Raw genomic sequence first — 20,563 nt, 5'->3', positions numbered from 1 at the left:
TAAGATAATGACAGAACATCTTCCTTGCTAGATGTGTACAAGACAGATTGTTTTTCCTCTCTGTCGCCACAGGTAAGGATCTGTAGTTAGCTGTGTGGTAATTAAGCCTGCTGTGCAATCAGGAGTCCTTGAAATGAGTGGAGAGAGAAAAGAAAAAGCATCCCTCCCCTTATTCAGTGCTGAAAGAGCTTGGGTTGTCAGCGTTTGTCCACAGATGCAAAGTGAGAACTAGGGCGAATGCTTATTGTCTTGTGCTTTCTCTTGACTTGTTAATGAGCATCCGTAATTTAGCTTTAAAATTAATGAAGTGGTTTATTCCCCAGCTGCATTATTGGCTATTTCGTCAGTCACTCTGCGTCTCTGTATGTATGTATATACTGGCACGTGCATGTGCATATCCATACCTCATTACATAGATTTTCAGTTTATCACATGGCAAAGATGGACTTACCTGAATCTTCAGTATTTCAGTAAATATTTCAGTTTTGGTAAATGTTGGAGCTGAGAGTAGAAAGAAGGTAGCTGAGGTGGAGGAAGAAAGAACAACTCATACAAGTGTATTTGTATATTAATTTCACAGTTTTAGTAAGCATGCAAGTAACTCTTTAGGATCCCCAGCACTTCACTGACTCCAGGTGAAGAGAAGACCTGATTTACTAGCCTTTCTAATACGCATGGTGTGCCTGGCTCTTGTTTCCATGTGTTTATAGCCTAAATAAACCAGGCAGAGAGGGGGAAAAAAAAAGTGAAGCAGAAGATAAGTGGCCTGCCTGACTTCATAAGGCATCTTGAGAGATGCAGGTCCTGCTGCCCCAGGCCAGCGCTCTCCTTTCTCAGAGGAGCTCTGCAAGCGTTAAGAAAGGTTCATTTCACTTGGATTAGTTGTAGATAAAGTGGATGCTTTCTGCAGTAAAATGTATGCTATCAGTAAATAATTGGTCTTCTGTGAAGCCAAAAACCATGGTATTAAAGAATAGAAGATATTTAAGTAAAGCACGTAAAACTAATTCTAAAATTGGTGTTTTAATCTCCAGGCAAATACCGTTCAGCTAGGCACTTTGTTTATCTGTTCAGGCAAAATGTCAGTCTCTGGATTGATAAGTACAATTCACAATGCTTGTAGAAACTTGCAGTGCAGATTTTTAATCTGCATGTTTTGCCATTTGTTTTTCCATTGTTTATATTAAACTGATAGGGTGCTTCAAAATCCTTGCTGACATATAGAAGGAAACTTCAGTACTTGTGAACTACCTTTTCATATAATCAAAAGCTCACAGTAAGCCTGTTCAGTTCTTAAAACCTGGGATACTTTATATACAGTATCAAACTTCTAAATTGCTGCACAAACTCCAAAATACTTTACGGGTATAATCTGCCACTACCTCTGGTTAAATCTGTGGTAGTGGAGCTAACTCTGTAAGACACCACAGAACAACTTGGGTCATTAAGTTTGTAACAACTAAGTGTAGAGGAGTAGACAGATGCAGAATTAAGCTATATTTTCCTTGGCATTTTTTTTTTTTTAGAGATTGATTGTGTGCTTGAAGTTGCTGTATTTATGCATAAAAAGTTTGTTTTTTCAAATTTAAAATTTGCAAATAATATGTAAGAATTTTCAAACTCCTCCTGATAGCCTGGGTGTTAATTGACAGCTGTTGCTGACAGATTCAGTCACAACCACTGTAAGATATAAAGAGAAATTGCCCCTTTGAAGATCATTACCTCCTATATCTATGTTTCAAGAGGTTTCTAGTATATATTTTGTCTGGGGATCTCAGTCTGCCTACTATTTATGTCAGAAATTGGAGCACAGTGTCTAATGGAATCTGCCTTTGCCATGCAATCCTCCACTGAAGTGTGGGACTGGGCTGCATTGTAGGATTTGTACAGAAAAAGGTCTGGTTTTTGTATCCTAAACAAGACTTGGGATTGAAATGTAGCTTTGGGTCTGATTGATTTCAGATGGACTGTATATGGTAGAGCTGTGTTCTTATTATCTGATACCAGAAGGATGCTGTCACTTGTCTAGCAGAGCATTCATTTTCAGTCAAAAAAAAAAAAAACAAACCGAACAAAAAATGCCACAACAAACCAACTCAAGTCCTAAACCTTTTCAGTTGAAATCTGGATGCTGTTTTGGCAGTGCTGCATAGAGCCAGGTGAATGGATGGAAACAAACAATTGGCTTCAGTTAGTTTTAAAAGTGCATCTTATGGAAGACAGGGTAATAACAGAAGCATCAGCCTCGTGTAGTCAGAGAGAAAGGGCGATCCAGGTTGTGTTTAATAGCACCATGTGATATCCTGGCCATCAAGCTAGGAGTAATTTTCGATTAGCTACATATGACCTGGTAGTTGTTCTCTCTTGCATGCAGTCTTTGTATTTGGTTCCTAATTTTCCTTGCTTCTGAGGGTAGCTGCTCCTATTTTTGAGAATGTATTTATTTTCTATTGAGTTTCCAAACACAATTTATGCTCCTGTGCAATCAAGTGCCTTTGTGGAATCCAAGGCAGACATGATGTACTCATTTTTCTGCTAACACACAGAACAAACTTGAAAGATTGGGACCACATCTCAGCTATGAAGTCTTTTCAGATCAGTGAAAAGGATCTTTTCTTTTGAGAAATGTATTGCTTGATGCAAGGATGCCTCTTCTGAAAGAGGATTGCTGCTTATCCTCCTTAATGACAGTAGTCAATTTGGCAAAGTACCGGCACAATGGAAGTTTTATTCAATGTGTTTAGTAGAAAGGTAGCAATTTCTTTTTGGTATTTTAATGGTGACAAAGATCACTGATCTTATGAGGTTAAATGGTGCAGCTATAAGTATGATTTTGCTAGAATTACATTTAAAATGCAAAGATTTCTGGAGCATTAGATAATGATGAAGGACAAAGTTTTGTGCAGAGCATTCAGGGTTCCCTGACAAAGTCAGCTGTTTAATCAAGCTTTTTTTTTTTTTTTTTTTTTGCTTATTTGCCATTTATATTTTAATATTATGTATTTATTTATTGTTTAATCAAGCTATTTGTTACATCTGAATGTAAAGGCATGCATTAAGGAGGAAGAGAAACAGACCTAGGAAATGGAGAATTGGCATCCCACCAGGAAATTAATATAAAAAAGGATGCTTGAACAATAAGGAGGTTATTTAGACAAGACACAAAACCACTTCCAGGACCAAAGAAAAATTGCAAAAGACTTGGAGTTTGGTGCTTTGCTTACTGAAACTGAAGGTCAAGATTGTTTTTTGTAGAAGTATAAATACCTGGGCTTTGTTTTGTCAAGAAAGGCAAAGCAAGAATTTGTTTGAAAACTGAGCTTGCTTTAAATTGGAAGGGAAAGCACAGTTTAACAGTGAATTATTGTAATGGCTGTTGAAATTGGAGGGGTTTATTTCCTGATATGTGTGGGTTAAGAGGATTGTACAGTCTTTTATATTTAGCTAGATATGGGTTAGTCAAAATAATAGTATAGTAGTTAAGAAAATGCTCTCAGTTCCGTATCAGGAGGGACTGCTCTGTTTTCCAGCCTGTTCTTTAAAAACTGAAAATGCACAGCAGGCTGATGTCACTCATTTCTAATTAGGGCCTTGTTGTAGTCTGTATTTGTGAGGACTTATTTTGGTGTCTGCAGCTGAAGGAAGGAAACTCCTCAAATGCTCCTGCATCTGAGAGCAGGGTGTGTGAGCTGTATAAGGGAAATCCACTGCCACCATGCTAGGCAGAGGGCTGAATCCAGCAGCCTTTCCTCTGGCCGGACTTCCATTAGTCTTAGCAAGAAGTTGATAACTGACTGTTCTGCACATCCAGCTGGAATTCTTCCCCTAAGGTCATTGCAGGGATGTGGAAATCAAGCACAAACAATATCTGCCATCTGTGATGCTCTGACCTGGAGCTGTGTTGTTCTTCGTGGGTCTCTAGCAGTAGCTGGGCTGCTTCTGTATGCTGGCCTTAGCCAAGGGGATGCACAGGGAGTTTCTTGCCACTAGACAGCAGAAACAGAGGCTTCCCAGCAGAAACAGAGGCTTCCCAGCAGAAATAGAAACTTCTTCCCAGCAGAAGGAGAAACTTGCAGTTCTTGATGTGAAAACAATTTTGACTTGAATGTGTGTTTTGTGTGAGTAAGGATTTGGGTTTTACAGGTTTTTATAGTCTGTCAGTCACGTGTTCTATGGTAATGGGTGGCAGGTGAGAGAAGGAATGGTCATACTTCTCAAAAGCTTGCAAAAGCATTAAGCATTTTAATCATGTTCTTTTTCTGAAAGACAGACTGATGAATAGTTGGAATGAGGAGTTAATCGTAGCTGTACAACATCTTTTATTAAATTCCTTATTAAACTAGGCATAATAAATCACTTGCTGGTTTCCAAGTCAGTAACGCAGTGGAGGGGGAATGCATTTTCTATTAATGTGCTTTGAGATGCATCTTGAAAGTAAGGTGTGCTGGAAGAGTTTTGGGGAATGCAACAGTCACATATGGGATGCTGTTGCTTGATGTTGCTGTGGGGGAGCTGAAGACTTGCTGGGTGCACCAGCAGCCGCTGCCTTCTGCTGTTGCATGAGGTTGTGTAGCGTGGTTGGGTTTTGCTTGCTTTCTGTGTTGGGCTGGGTGAGGTGGGAACTCTGGGTTCATCACATGGCGTGTGTGCAGCAGCTGCTTTCTTAGCAGCAGAGGGGAAAGGAAGGTAGTAGGCCAGCTAGAAGTGTCCCTGGGGCCAGATTGCATCAGATTGCCGATACAGGTAATCATTAAGGCTTACTAACTCAGTATGGTGTTGGCAAGATTAAAAAGGTGTGTTTTTTTCAGGAGAGTTAAGAGGATTGTGGGTTGAGAGTTTGTGTTAAATCTCTAATAGTGGCAGGAGTTTGGGGGTAGTTGTTTTAAAAATAAATAAAACCCAGTAAATGCAGCATGGGCTGCTGAAGTTGTAAAGCAGACTGTATTATTAGCCACAGGAGGGTTAAGCAGTTGAACAATATTGACCGTTTCACTCATAAATGGTAATTTATGTCTTCTTATTGCTTACTCAATTTCTGTGGCTGGCTCAGACTTTTCTGTTGCTGTCAAATGCTGTTTGGCCATTCTGAACATGGCCACACTTTGCTCAACAGTCAGTGCCACCTGGGGGACCCAGAGAGCTCCTGCAAGAACAGGGTGGGAATGAGCAGCTGGGGAGAAAGGCCCCAGAGAACAGAAAACTTCCTCCATTGGCAGAAAATCCATTTAAAAGACTTTCTTCCCTTTCCAGCCATGTGTCAGAAATCTCTGATGGAAGGGGACTGGATTGTGGATTTTAATAAACTGTAGTGCACATCACTCCCCGTCTCCTTATCTCTTGCATTTACAGGGTAAAATTAATGAAGTTAACTACATCTACTCAGAATCTTGGTTGTATGAATTGCTGAGATCTTTAAAAATAGAGAAATAATTTCTTGCGGGGTTCGTGGGCTTTTTTTTCAGGCTAGGTTGATTACTTAGACTTACTCTCCCCATGACGTATGCTGCTATCTGAAACACTTGGGTGCGCCTTGTAGAGTAATATGAGATGTCCAATTCGGATTAAGGACCACTACAATGCTCAGAGCAAAAATACTGAAATAATTATAAAAATAGTATTAAAGACCAATTTCTAACAAAGGTGGAAAGGAGGGGAGATTCAGAGAGTTAAAATGTGCAGCAAGACGAAAGGGGAAGGTGCTGAGAGGGTAGAAATGCATCATGTAATTAGCAAATAAAATGTCTAACGCTGCTTGTCTGACAGGCTTTTACTTTTTCACTTTGGTGTCATAATTTTCAACATGGAGCTTTAACTGAAAGAATTTTTAGGGGTGTGTGAAAAAAAAAAAAGGTGAAAGAATAATCTGTGCAAGCAAAACATTTAAAATGGTGCATTACAGTGTATAGTGTTCAAGACAAGGTCTTCAAGGAATGTTTAGAGAGATCAAATGATACATATGATTGTGAGGCTTTAATTGGTAATTATATTTTGAAATTGCCAGACATGTAAGGTTGACATTAAAGATAAGCTTAAATTTAGGGCTGGGGTAAAGCTTCAGCATCCAATTTGGTTTTCACTGAATTGCGTGTTGTTTTTCTTAGGAAACTTTTCTGCAGACTTAAATTAAAACTTTTTTTTACTTTTTGTTGTTTGGTTGGTGGCTTTTTATTTGGGGGATATTTTTAAAAATAAAAAATAAAAGTTTTTTTTATTTGGAAACTTATGTTTCCTGTGGTGATTAAACTTAAATTTCTTTATAATCTGCTTAGTGTTGTGTCCTGGGCTTGCACCTGGCCTGTGCCTCCTGTGGCACCCCATGAGCAGGACCTTCCAGGCCATCTCTGTCCTTGTGTCTCCTGAAAGGCAAGACATGCTGTGCTTTGTGAAATGTAATTCAAAAAGATGGGTTTATCTGGAAAATAATGTGATATGTGTGTTATTAGAGCTTTCCTGTAACATTGTAGCAACATTTCCAAATGGAAAACTTCAGATTTTTCATTTTGAAAGACTTGTGTTTTGATTTTTTTCCCATCAGTAAAATTCTATTTCTGATTTTGCACAAGTTCTCATTATGCACAAAAGCAATGCTAACAGAGGCTTATCTCCCAGGAGAAGAGGCAAGAGCATCACATACGCGATCCTAATACAAATAATTAGGCCCACAATATAGAGCGTGGTAATATGGGGTTATGTATGGCATGAAGGCTCATGTGGTGGCCAAGAAAACAAGGAGAACATGAAGATTTTGAACAGCTGTTTTGTCCGGACATTTAGTTAGGTCTCTCTGAACACACACACTTGAAAAACCAGTTTAACAGCAACATGTGCTGGTGGAGCACAAAGACAAGCAAGTAAGTCTGGGTGGGTGTTGGGAATCCTTCAAGGAAACAAATATTCTCTTCTGATGATACTTCTCCAGGGCATCAGGGATGAGGTGTCCAGAGTTGCAGGACTGCAGGTAGCATTCCTTTTGTTAATGACTAATCCATACCAAAGGGAGTCATACTTCCATTTCGGACAACCTGTAACCTTTTTATTTGGGTTCTCTTGGGCATGGTTGTTTGCGAGAATCATTCTTCGGTTTGGTTTGTGCAGTGTACAGCATGAGTGAAGTTCGCCAAGAGCTGTTGCAATAAGAGCTAGAGGTGTCTTGTGCTTTAAAATTTCACTTTAGAAAAATACGTGCTCTAAAACTCCATTAAATTCACATAGAGACAAAATATTTAATGTGACTACTGGTTGAATTGTACTGATTACTGGAGTCATTAACATAGAGGGAACACTTCTGAAAATTGGCAGGTTTAGAAAGAATAGCAATTGTTTCTTTGTTAAGTGAGTTATGGTAGGAACTTGTTTATCTGCCTGTGTTTTGGGTAGTTACTAGTTTCACCTGAATCTTAGGAAGCTAGGTGTTTGTTATCACTTAATTGTTTTTATTATGTTCTGCTAAGAACACAGAAACCCTTTATTTTCTGTTTGTTGCTGTGAAATTGTTTCAGTTTTCCAACTTCACAGATAATACGCTGTATCAGTGGGTTTTAATTGTGCATATTTATGGTCTTGGTGTTTTACAAGATTGTGGAGGTTAAGCCGCTCAGCTCTCACCTTTCTCTTTTTGTTTGCTGCTGATGGAAACACCTTAGCAGCAGCAAGTAAACTGCTGGCAAAGGAATTGCAGCACTAAGATAAAGGTGTTTCTAATCTAAGTGCTTCTCAGTTGAGAATTGCAGTGTGAGGAAAAAACATATTCAAGGCATCAGTCAATTGTAGCTTTTTTCTGATGTACTATATTTGCAACTATATTTGAGCTGAGCACAGGGAAAACCTGGCCTAATTGCAAGGACTGGAAAAAGAAAATAACTTGCGCTTCTTTTTTACCCTGAATAAATGGTTATTTCTTCAAGATGAAATGGATACCTGCATTGTGGAAGAAAATAATAACAGTGCTGTGTCTGTGTTAATTAAGTAGTTGGAAAAGAATGGACAGATTTGTCATTGGATCTTCCTAGATTTCAGCTCACACACCGGAGCATATTCCTGGTAGAATTAGTGCTAAAGGGAATATGGTACATTTTGATGATACTTTTATTCTTACCTTCCACTTCCAAGAATTTTTGTAAGATTTTGGGTACAGTCCTGTACAAGAGTATGCTACAAGTAAGCCTTTGTAATTCTGGAGTATTAAGTATAGAAAATAACACAGGGTTTCATAATTTATTTATAATTAATATCAACACCAAAATGTTTATGATATGAAAGAGATATGTATTGCTTCTGTGAGACTGCATGTAAATATATATATATTTAGGCAATATTGGTTTTGTAACATTGCTGACTTAACTTCTAACATGCTGTTGTTTTTTCATCTTAGGTCTGAGGGTAACTGTGTTACTAACATCATCCCTCATGGTATTGGGAGCTGGCCTGAGATGTGTTCCAGTTTCAGACCTAGAAATCAGGAAGAAGTAAGTGAATTAGTTATTTTTAATATACATTTTTTATGGTGTCTGCTAATGCAATTTTTGCTGCTTCTGCAGAGAAATGTTAGTACAATTTTTCTGCATCAGTTTGATACACCAAATGTTTATTGTGTAGACGTGGGCTTACGTGCTTCTTTGCTTCTTAAATGGATTTTTCAAGTTCTACATAGAATCTGAAGATCAGAAAGCTCTTTTTAAACTTGAGTTAATCAAGTCTCACCCCATCCCGCATAACTAATCTTAATCTGCTTTGCAAACAAGGGAGCAGAGACTTGGAGAAGTTCAGAAACTGGCTTGAGATCACACAGGGAATCATACCACAGAACCCCAAACTATGTAATTTCTATGCAAATGTTGTATAATTAGTTCATGTTTCTCATATTGGTTGTATGGGAATGTGCAGTGAGACAGATGAATTTACATAAAATGGGCTTTTTCATGTAGTCTCTTCCAGTGTATATTCCAAAGCAGCCTTGTATTTCTCTGTGGTTGAAATGAATGACTTGTATATACATGCAGTGTAAGAGTTTGTGATACAGGTTCCTTCCTAAAAATCACACAATCCAAACAATTCAATTGTCCTGTAAACATGTCCTGAACCTGGGAATCCTCAGTAAGTACAGGTGTTGCGCTCAGTTTATACAGGCAGAAAATATGGATCACCACTTGTTCTCTTAACTTTCGTTTTCCTCATGCTAAAGGAGGAAGGAGTACAGGCATTGCTACATTTTTCTGCTTTAAAAACAGTAGTAGCACTAGCTCTTCACTAGTTATCCTCGCATAATATGTAAGCAGTAAGAACTTAGTTAGAAAAGGTTTTTGTGTTTACTTCCCCTCCCTAAATTCTAATCAGCTTTTAGGCAGTCCTTGTATTATTTCAGAATGTTCATTTTTTCCCTTAGTATTGTCTACCCCTAGCCTGAAAATCATTTTGGAAACTTTAAGTTGAGAAAGAAAATGTTTGGTGTGAAGCAGAAGGCAGATGACTCGGTACCATGGATAAAGGGTTACCAAAGGAAATGGTTCACAGAGAAGAATAAGAGAATGTAATAAATGCATTGATTGTAAAACTAGCCCCAATCAGGAGTAAGTAGTGAGTATGTTATGAATGACTTCATAAAACTAAGTGCAGTGTGGCAAGTAGGGGGATGCAGTTTCGGGTCTTAAGTATAAGAAAGTATAAGGATAAGGAAGCACCCAAGGTGCTCCTGATGCCAGCTGCCCATTTCAATGTAAAGTTCAAGGACTTCATGAGCAGGGGAGGCTGAACTAACCATATTGTGGTACCATTCACAGTGACCTTTTAAAGGCAAAAATGTACTATTAAGGTGGCCAGGAAGAGCTGTCCGCATTGTGTCCTTACTTTACCTTTTCTGAAGATGCAAAGGGCTGCTCAACATCCAGGTCATCTGTTCTGACCAATCTTGGATTAAATATATATATTTTTATTTTTTTTTTAAATGGGCCAGATGAGTTGGATGAAATGTGGTGTCTTATGTAGCTTTTCAGTTAAGATTTGTGCTGCCCTAGGCTTTACCAAAACAAGGCTGGAGACAGTAACAACCCAAGAAGAACTTTCCTAATGAGATTCAAATGTGATGCATCATCTGGGGAGTGGGAAGGAGAATTTCCACATGTTCTGATCACCTTTAAGCAAGGTTTTCAGGTTTTCTGCTTTAACTGCAGTGAGGAGACCTAGGAGAACAATGAAATAAATGCCTAAGGAGAAACATTCAAAGACAGGCTGTGGACTGCATAGAGTCTGATGAAATAAAATATGATGATACATTTTATTGAAAACTGTATAGGGAAAAGAAAAACATGAGCAGAATCCTGATGGAAAAGGTTGTTAATTTCCTTTATTCACGATGTGAAAATATGCATAATCTTGAGAAATTGTCGAGAATTGCAGCTCTACCTGAGGAGTCATTTGATCTTTTATACAGTTGGGTTAAAAATCTACAGAGAATTAATTACAGCTAACTGCATGAAGCAAAAGGATGTTTTTCAGTGAATGATCTGTTCTATGAATGTTTCTTGAGACATCGTAAATAATTGTACAGGCTGTGTGATGTTATACCAGGTAGCCTCCATTGTTTTGAGAGCTAAGGCTGAAGGCCATTTTTTATCAATTACTTGAAGCATGGTACCAAATAAAGTATTATTTCTTGAGATTAATATTACTGCTTAATGCATTAGCAACAACTGGCTGAGCACTAAACTGTGCACTTATTCTGAATGTGTATATGTGTTACTACAACAGTTTGAACATTACAGAACCAGATGTAGAAGATCATACACAGGCTAATACTGGAGCATTTTAGAAGCCAGTGTAACTGGAATTTCTTTAAATGTTTTTGCATGCTTTGTAGTATGTGCCTAGGTAATCTGCAGTAATATACCAAAGGATTTCAATGGGGCAATTATGTCAGAGTTAAGATACATAAAATTACAAGAACATTCATGAAGTTTGTCAGGTTTAGGTTTGGTTGGGGTTTTTTTTCCTACTTTGTAGCTGTCTCTGCTCCCTTAGCTCTTGTAATTTAACATTAAGGAAAGCTACTAAAGCTCATTGCCTATCAGAGCAATCACAGACAAAGAAATCACCATTAAGACTAACATTTAATCCTGACTGCTTTATGCACCTTATCTCACGCAGACCTGTAATACCCAAGTGCGTTCTTCAGCTCCTTTCTAGTCTGTGATTATTCTTTTGGCTCTAGTGTGTAGCAACAGACTAAAACTATCTCTGAGTCATGTTTTAAACACAAACCTTAACCTCTTGTTTCAGTTCACTTGATGCTTGTGTATATGCGTGACTTGCATGAGGGAAAATTGAGGCTGCATATTTGAGTGTGTCTTTTGAAGCAGCTGTTCCTGATGGTGAATTTTTGTTCTCTGCCAGTGTGTGACCTAAAACTGTACTGGGAATCAATGCCAGAACTGCATAAATTCAGTGAAGGCTGAAGTGGGAGTGCATGATGAAAATGTGGAAGTATGGACTAGTATGTGAGATTAAGGAACCATCCTATACATGGAGTAGTAATGTGCTTACCTACCTGCTTTCCTCTCTAGCCCACTAACCTGTGAGATTACTGTGTACATCATACAGACATTGAGAGGTTAAAAAGAGTTTTTCTTATGTGCCACGCACTTCTGGGTTTGTCAAATGTGCCAGACATGAGGCAAGGAGTTTGACTTTTTAAAGTTAAGGCTCAAATTATGACTTCTTTCTAATTTTCTTTCTTTCTAACTTTCATAGTTAATGTAAATTGTATAGAAGATTAAAAATCATGTTATCAACTTGACCATTCCTGAACTTGTACCTTCTTCCCTTCCCTGAAGATTACAAGAGCATCACTAATGCTTTTTGATGTGTTTTGTCCAGTCGTTTCCTTTTTGACTGTTGCTTGGTGCTAAGTGAATATTTTCATTGGACTATTTTAGAACTTCATTTTTTTTATCCTCCACATTAACATTACTAGGAAGCCATTTTTTTATAGGCAAAATCAGGATTGTTTCCCCACATATAACACTTCATATTTATCTCATATTCTGTGTTTACATATAGATGCACATACATCTTAGGTCTGCCATATGACTGTAAAATAATAAATCTAGGCAAAAAGCTGTATGAGCTGAAACTTACAAGAAGGAAGGACATAAATGATAAATCAGCCCATAGCCATGAATTTGTGGCTTTCAAGACTGACTGTGTGATGTAAGACTTCTTAAAATGTTTTGAAAGACAGGATAATTAAAAGCATGGAAGTAAAGAATGTCACGTAATTTGTCATTTGTATTGAATATATCAAGCAATTTACTGCAGTGTGGTATACAGTGAGCTGGTAGTGTTTGGCCTTCACATTAGATTTCACAACAGTGAAGCAGTTACTGAGGACCTTGAGTCAGGCAGTGAGAGGGTACTCCTTGGCAATAAATCCCATAAAAAACATTTGCTGGGAAGCCAGCAAAATAATAACATGGTGAATGACAGTGGAAACACGAGCAATTATTTATGGAATCATTTATGGGGATCACACTAATAATTTTGATGCTGTAAACAACTTTTTGTTGTTTAATAATACTACTTCATAGGATTTTTTTTTCCCATATATTGATGTTATATTTTCCATTTATTATATTTGAAAATTCACTCTTACCACATTTTTAGTCCATTTTGTTTCTGTTAGGTAGTTGCAACCTAGTTTGTATTTTATTCTTGTTAGACTTACTCTTTAATAGTTCCATGTTTTGTCTTTTTCGTCCCCGAAAGCCTGAACAATGATACGGGATCATCTTATTATTTGTGTTTTCTAATCCTAAAGCGACCATGATCCACCATTCTCTTGCACAGAAAAATGCAAAGGGGCACCTCAGAAGAGGCAATTCCAGTAAAGACAAGACACACTAGAATTCTTACATTCCCTGGCAATACTCAACACATTCACATGCTCAAAAATCCTACCTCAGACTGGAGCAGCTGTGAAGAAGAGGGAATAAAGTGTTCCAGGGGATGAAAAAGCTCTTTTAGAAGAGGATGTAGAAGGCTCTGCCTCTAAGAAATAAAGACAGAGTGTGATGCAACTTGCATGCTCTCTAACTCATTGGGGAAGTGGAATGAAAAAAGCATTTAATCTAAAGCGTGGTACTAGGGGTAAAGAGATGAATAAACATACCTATTTGTATGGTGTAGCTCAGTGAGTGTAGGAGGAAGATGTTAAAATGAAGCACTTGCCTGGTACTGATGGCAGTTGCTGGTGTGTACTTCGACTGCAATGCTGGGAGAAAGCTGAGCTGGGTTAATGCCTAGTATCAGGAAAAGAGGTAAGTGGGGAAAAAAGGCAGCAGGTCATTCACAGGTAGGTTCTCATGGGGAATATTTAATTTTTTATACCCATGTAACTTAACAGTTTAGCTTGTTTTTAACATTACCTCCACCAGCTTTATCTTGTACGCAGGTTTTATTCTTTAACTTCTGTTCCAAAGCTGCTGTTTCAGATGCGAGGTCCTGTGAGTTGTTCCTAACTTGCAACAATTTTTTCCTCCTTTGCTTATTTGTCAATGGTAGTGGTGGGTTCGGGGGGTGCTTAAGTGTCCCCCTGGCTGCCTGGGGGGTCTTGCGTGCTGCTGCCCAAGCTACACATCTTGTGATGGCAGGTGTTACACTCAACTGTATAAAGCTTTTAATTTTTTTAATCATATTGAGCTCTTTGCCTTAGTCTTGTGACTCGCATTCTGTTGGCTAACTTCTGTCCTTGAAGAATTCATATTAGTTGAATTTATATCAAAGTTGCTGCATTATAATCAAAACACTGTCTTTCACTGGCCAAAGAAAAATTGCTCAGGAATGTTTAAATGGGTCTTGTTTATCTCATTCCCTAATTTGCTGTACCTCTCATACACTCCTACTTTTTTACTAAAAAAAATGCTACTTGGAACCTGCCTTGTAATCTCCATCAGCTTTCTCCAATGACAGCTCTGATAGCAGCCAGTCATTGAGCCCTTCCTTGATAACTTGAGTATGCTTTGCCTCATTAGCCTATACTCTAATTGCCTACTTTGTGTTTACAGCAATGCTGTTTATTTTGGGCCTGTTCATATTTGATGAGTGTGTCTCCATTAGTGTTGCTTTGAAGATGTTTTCTTTTAATAATGGGCTTGTGAAGTGGGTTAGCTTTAACAGAAAAAAAAAAAAACCCAACAAATTTTAATTAAACAATCAAACAAAAATCCAAAAAGCAGCTTTGAATTCATGTGCCTTCATCCTCAAAACTTGGAAAAGGTTTAAGGGAAGAAACTCCCTTTTCGTCCATGTGACAGTTGTGATGGTTGCACAATAACAAGATGTGGTGATGTAAGGATGTGAGTGGATTTGTCACCATACTGCCAGGGGTCCTGCTGTATGCCTGCTGTGTCCCTTTCCTCTGTCAGGACATCTAGCAGAGATACCAAGTCTTGACCTGAGGTAGCTACTTTCTCTCAATGCAAGTCCTTGTCACTCTCTTCACTGACTTTCAGTAATGACAGTTTTGGAGTAACTCTGGTTTTCCAGTCCTTTTAAATTTAAACCCAAAACTCCCTGTTTTTCAGACCATTGTAAATGTGTTTGCCTTTTGCCTCAAGAGTGGGAGAAGACACATGAGTCTGGGATGCCTGGGAGATGCTATGGTTCTCTCCAAGTCCACTCCCATAATGATGTGACCAGCTGTGCTGAGGCCATGGTTTGTACAGGGGGTGAAACATGAGCCCAGTTCCTGATGAAGATGGTCAAAAGCACATTTTTAAGTTTTTTTTCCTTTCTTTTTCACTTTATTGCTGGAGAAAATGTGCCACACAGTGACTCAGGCTTTCTGCTTTTAATAATTTTTGTTACTGATGGGGAAAACCAGCTTGAAGTTACTCCACATATCAATGGTTGCATGCATCAAAAACATGCTAAGAATTGCAAATGGCCTCAATCCAGAACAGCATTTGCATCAGGTTCTCACCATACTCTGGAGCAGTGAGTTGCTATAAAGCATGAATTTGACTGCTTTAATTCTGTCTTTGCCTTAAAAGATACCTGAAAAGGTTCTATTTAATAGAAGGTTCTTTCGCTGGGTTTGTTTTTGTGAGTCTAAAGGAGAAGCTCTATCCTGTTGTAGTAACTTGATTGTGAAAAATCAGAGGTGGTTCTTTACAAAACTGGTATCAGTTCTCTCCAATGTATAATAAATCTGCTAACATATAATGTGGATAAGTCTATCTTTTTGTGTTCAGTTTCCTGTGTGAGCAACTTGCATCATACAGCAGTAGTAGACACTCTAGAATAGGAGGTATTTACTTGCTTTGTTTTCATGTAGTGCGGCTAAATTCAATAGCTCTTGAAAAGTGCTCTGAAGTCCTCCAGTGAAAGGGTCTTTTTTCATTTGCTTCCAGTAGCTCCCACAATGAGCTAATCGCTATATAAACATATTTGTCTTCTAAATGAGCAGGAGTTGAACAATCACTTCTTTCAATGAGTGAAATTGTCAGGCATGTGGAAGAAAAATTAGTCATCCATTTCTGTACAATAGCAACTTCTTTATCCTCAGCTGCTTTCTGTGTTGTTAGGATCAGCAATTCATCCACTAAACTTTTCCAGACTAAGAGTCACGCTGCAGCAATGCTGTAGTGCAGCATCAGGCTAGCACTCTGAGCAACTTCAATGGTCCTTGCACTTTGCTCAACAGCAGCAAGACTGAATTGCTAAATTTTTTTTCCCTGCATGAGTTTAGAAGTTTGAATAGTGACTAAGTGGTCAATTCACATGGTAGCTAATAGGAACTGCATGGTAAATGTTTCAATTTAAAAAAGGCATCAAAGTCTCGTCTTCACGAGGACCCAGAGGAATCTAATTTCCCAGTTGATGAGGGGCTCATCACAAGCTGGTAGCAAAAATCCCTGCTAAGAGAGTCAGACCAATGCACTGGAGCTGACGGCCTTGCTCTTACCAGTGTTGCCTGCCAAAGAAAAGGTGAAAATGTGTTAAAATCCAGATATGACTTCTACAGTCCTAGCCTTCCCAACCAAGTTCAATTAACACATCTTAGAACTGAGCTTTGCAGGCATATTTTAGTGTTTTGGTTTAAATATGTTGTATTAAAACTTACTTTTTAGCTAAGTAATTCTGCTTATAATGTTACCTTTGTTTCCCTATCTGAGTACAGAAACTAAATTTTCTTTCATTTAAGTCCAGGCCTAAGACATATTGTGATAGAATATGTGTCTGGGGTTCTTATGTAGAAAATGTGCTTATACGACACATAGCTTTTAAATAGCTTAGCAAATCTAATACCTGATGGGACTGTGACCATGCATGGAATGTGTCAACCCATACAGGGTGCACAAGATATATAAAGCTGACTGTAAATGGAAGCTCTTTCCCATCTTAACTATGTGGTACTATCATCAATCACTAAAATATTTTTTTTTTTCTGTATAATCTCACTTTTCTTTCATACCCCGTTTGCTCAGTGATGCTGTAATTTCAGTATTTATAGCTTTACAGTTGTGGTTTTTTTATTGTTGTTGCCTGTTAGGGTATTGTAACAGTGATACCAGAGATGAATAAAACAGGTATAACCAGGTTACTTCCCATATGAACTCTTCTCTCATATGAAGTCTTCTCAGGAAAGTTATGAAGATCATATAATTTAATTCATTTGTGATGTGACTTGACAATAATATGGAAAAGAGATGACAATATAGCACAATAAGAGTCTTCCCTTGTTCCTGCTTTTTGCTATTCAGAGACCAGTTTAGGAATAAATGTGATCTTTATTTTGTGCAAAGAAGTGTGTGTATATAAATATATGTGTGTTTGTGTATTTATTTTCTTTTTTATATATATTACAAATATATATAAGTATTATAATTCAAATATGTAAGTTATTCATTACTGTGTTGCTGTGGCACATGATATTTTGCACTAGCATTTACTACTAGTCCTCAAATTTTAATATATACACACACACACATATATATATATATATAAAAAAAAAATCTTTTTTATAGAATCATAGAATAGTTAGAGTTGGAAAGGATCTTAAGATCATCTAGTTCCAACCCCCCTGCCATGGGCAGGGACACCTCACACTGAACCATCCCACCTAAGGCTCTGTCCAACCTGGCCTTGAACACTGCCAGGGATGGAGCACTCACAACCTCCCTGGGCAAACCATTCCAGTGCCTCACCATCCTAACAGTAAAGAACTTCTTCCTTATATCCAATCTAAACTTCCCCTGTTTAAGTTTTAACCTGTTACCCCTTGTCCTATCACTGCAGTCCCTAGCAAAGAGTCCCTCTCCAGGATTCTTGTAGGCCCCCTTCAGATACTGGAGGGCTGCTATGAGGTCTTCACGCAGCCTTCTCTTCTCCAGGCTGAACAGCCCCAACTTCCTCAGCCTGTCTTCATACGGGAGGTGCTCCAGTCCCCTGATTGTCCTCGTGGCCCTCCTCTGGACTTGTTCCAGCAGTTCCATGTCCTTTTGATGTTGAGGACACCAGAACTGCACACAATACTCCAAGTGAGGTCTCATGAGAGCAGAGTAGAGGTGCAGGATCATCTCCTTCGACCTGCTGGTCACGCTCCTTTTGATGCAGCCCAGGATACGGTTGGCTTTCTGGGCTGCAAGCGCACACTGCAGCCGGCTCATGTTCATTTTCTCATCAACCAGCACCCCCAAGTCCTTCTCCGCAGGGCTGCTCTGAATCTCTTCTCTTCCCAACCTGTAGCTGTGCCTGGGATTGCTCCGACCCAGGTGTAGGACCTTGCACTTGTCATGCTTGAACTTCATGAGGTTGGCATCAGCCCACCTCACAAGCGTGTCAAGGTCCCTCTGGATGGCATCCCTTCCCTCCAGCATATCAACTGACTCACACAGCTTGGTGTCATCGGCAAACTTGCTGAGGGCGCACTCAATCCCACTGTCCGTGTCAGCGACAAAGATGTTGAACAAGAACGGTCCCCACACCGATCCCTGAGGGACACCACTCATTACCGGTCTCCAGCCGGACATCGAGCCATTGACCACAACTCTTTGCGTGCGGCCATCCAGCCAGTTCTTTATCCACCGAGGGGTCCACCTATCAAATTGATGTCTCTCCAATTTAGAGAGAAGGATGTTGTGTGGGACAGTGTTGAATGCTTTGCACAAGTCCAGGTAGATGACATCAACTGCTTTACCCTTATCCATCAATTCTGTAGCCCCATCATAGAAGGCCACCAAATTGGTCAGGCAGTTTTCCCTTAGTGAAGCCATGCTGGCTGTCATCAAGCACCTTGTTGTTTTTCATGTGCCTTAGCATGCCTTCCAGGAGAATGTGCTCCAAGATTTTACCAGGCAGAGAGGTGAGACTGACTGCTCTGTAATTCCCTGGGTCTTCCATTTTCCCCTTCTTGAAAATGGGGGTTATATTTCCCTTTTTCCAGTCGTCGGGAACTTCACCTGACTGCCATGATTTTTCAAATATGATGGCCAGTGGTTTAGCAACTTCATTTGCCAGTTCCTTCAGGACCCACAGAGGGATTTCGTCAGGTCCCATGGTCTTGTGTCTGTTCAAGTTCTTAAGATGGTCTCGAACCAGATCCTCTCCTACAGTGGGCCTAAGGTCTTCATTCTCACAGTCCCTGCGTCTGCCTTCCAAACAATTTTTTTGCGCACAACTTTGTTAGTACATAGGTCAGGTGTACAAGAATGTTGAAGTTTTGAAATTAGACCCTGGTCGGGCTTCTGAAATGGTTAGAAACAAGATAGTTGGGGTAGGTATTTACTTCCCCACTTTTGCTTTAAGCTAGACAGTCTGTCAGTTATTTTGTAAGTCAGGGATGAATTTCTGGTGTCATTTTTTCCAATTTTCTCTTTCATGATTGGGATTAAAAAGCCTTCTACTCTTGTGTTATTTTCTATTATTTGAACTCAATAACTTTCTACTTTTTGATACATGAAAATAATTGGATGATGATTGGATAAATAATGCATCTGAAAACAGAGCTGAATAAATAACAGAGGAAGATTACCCTGTTAGTGTAATAAGACTGAAATACATTTTTTCATCTGGGTAAGGTTCTGAGCTGATGTAGTCTTTTTAGCCCTTTTCTCAGGGAAAAGAAATCTTGATGTACAGAATGAAATAGTGACATGGAAAAATGCATTTGCTCTTTGCACCTTTTTGGTAGCAGAAGCAAGAAAATTGAGGAATAACAGAAACTAACATCTTTTGGTATTGAAGCAATTCTTAGCGCTAATGATGTACAACAGCAGACTTCTGTATGCTGTGAGACCGAAATCTAGTATGGTGATGATAAGACATTGTAAAAACAGCAAAAAGCCACCAATACTGTTGGGTTCATATTTCACTGAGAGGTGGAGTGGCTGCAACATTTGTCTCCCAGAGCAGAAGCTTAGTAAATGCAGTGAATTGCCTTGAATCTCTTGTCTCTGCTTCTCTAGGGAAATGAATTAAGAATCTGTAGAGGAATAATGTTATTTATTTATTTATTTATTTATATCATCCCCTCCCCCCCCGAAAAAGTAGCTTAATTCTAGCCTGTATTGCAAATCAGATAAAATAAGGTTTAGGCATTTATCATATGCAGAGATGTTTCATAGAATCCACTAGGTTGGAAATAACCCTTAAGATCATAAACTGCAGCCATTACCCCAGGACTGAAGAGACCACCACTGAACCATGTCACTGAGGGCCTCATCTGCACGGTTTTTGAATGCTTCATGGACGGCGACTGCACCACTGCCTTGGGCAGCCTGTTCTGATGCCTGACCACCCTCTGTGAAGAAATTGTTCCTAATATCCAATCTAAACCTCCCCTGACACAGCTTGGGGCTGTTACCTCTTGTCCTAGTGCTTGTTACTTGGGACAAGAGACTGACCATCACCTCACTGCAGCCTCCTTTCAGGTAGCTATAGAGACTGATAAGGTCCCCCCTGTGCCTTCTCTTCTCCAGACTAAACAACCCCAGTTTCCTCAGCCGTTCCTCGTAAGACTTGTGCTCTAGACCCTTCACCAGCTCTGTTGCCCTTGCTCTTCAAACCTGCTCCAGCAACTCAGTAGCTCTTCTATTGAGGTAGTAGCCTGCATATCAGTGGAAATTTAGTCTGAAAATAGTGTTTATTAACCATGATATATTAGACCTGAAAAGTTCAGCAATATGAAGATAAGAGATATTCTGCCCTGAATGGTAATGTCAGGCTTGGTAAATGCCAGAAATACAGATAGAAAGGCAAATCTGTGGAAACAGAGAGCACACCAGGCAGGGTGAGGTAGGAGAGAGAACAAGCAGCCAGTAGAACACCAATGGATGAGACCTACAGAGAGGCAAATAATGTCTCTTATGTTGGTTTGTTGTTTTTCTTTATGTTAAAAAGACAAATAATATAGAATTAAAATTCTGTATTAAGATACTACTTTTTTCCTTTGGATCTCCAGGGTAAAATTAATATCTCTTTCTCCCTCAAATACAGAAGTCAGTTACAGAGCTTTATTCAGATGCTAGAGTCTGATACATTGAAAGTGTAAGTACATGGAAAGAGTATGTAT

At 39.1% G+C, this 20,563-nt stretch overlaps 1 protein-coding gene across 2 annotated transcripts in view; it reads left to right on the top strand.

Annotated features, from left to right (window-relative positions):
- SLC49A4 (solute carrier family 49 member 4) overlaps window positions 1–20,563 on the top strand; it is a 66,161-nt gene that overhangs the window by 10,771 nt on the left and 34,827 nt on the right. For both annotated transcript variants that reach the window (XM_065671449.1, XM_065671448.1), the window contains exon 2: window positions 8,372–8,465. In XM_065671449.1, coding sequence (XP_065527521.1) covers window positions 8,372–8,465 — 94 coding nt within the window. The remainder of the gene's footprint in view (window positions 1–8,371; window positions 8,466–20,563) is intronic.

Source organism: Lathamus discolor, chromosome 3 (assembly GCF_037157495.1).
Source record: "Lathamus discolor isolate bLatDis1 chromosome 3, bLatDis1.hap1, whole genome shotgun sequence".
In the NCBI taxonomy this organism is placed as follows: Eukaryota; Metazoa; Chordata; class Aves; order Psittaciformes; family Psittacidae; genus Lathamus; species Lathamus discolor.
Note: the sequence above shows the minus strand (reverse complement) of the source record. Positions and strands in the feature narration are given on the sequence as shown.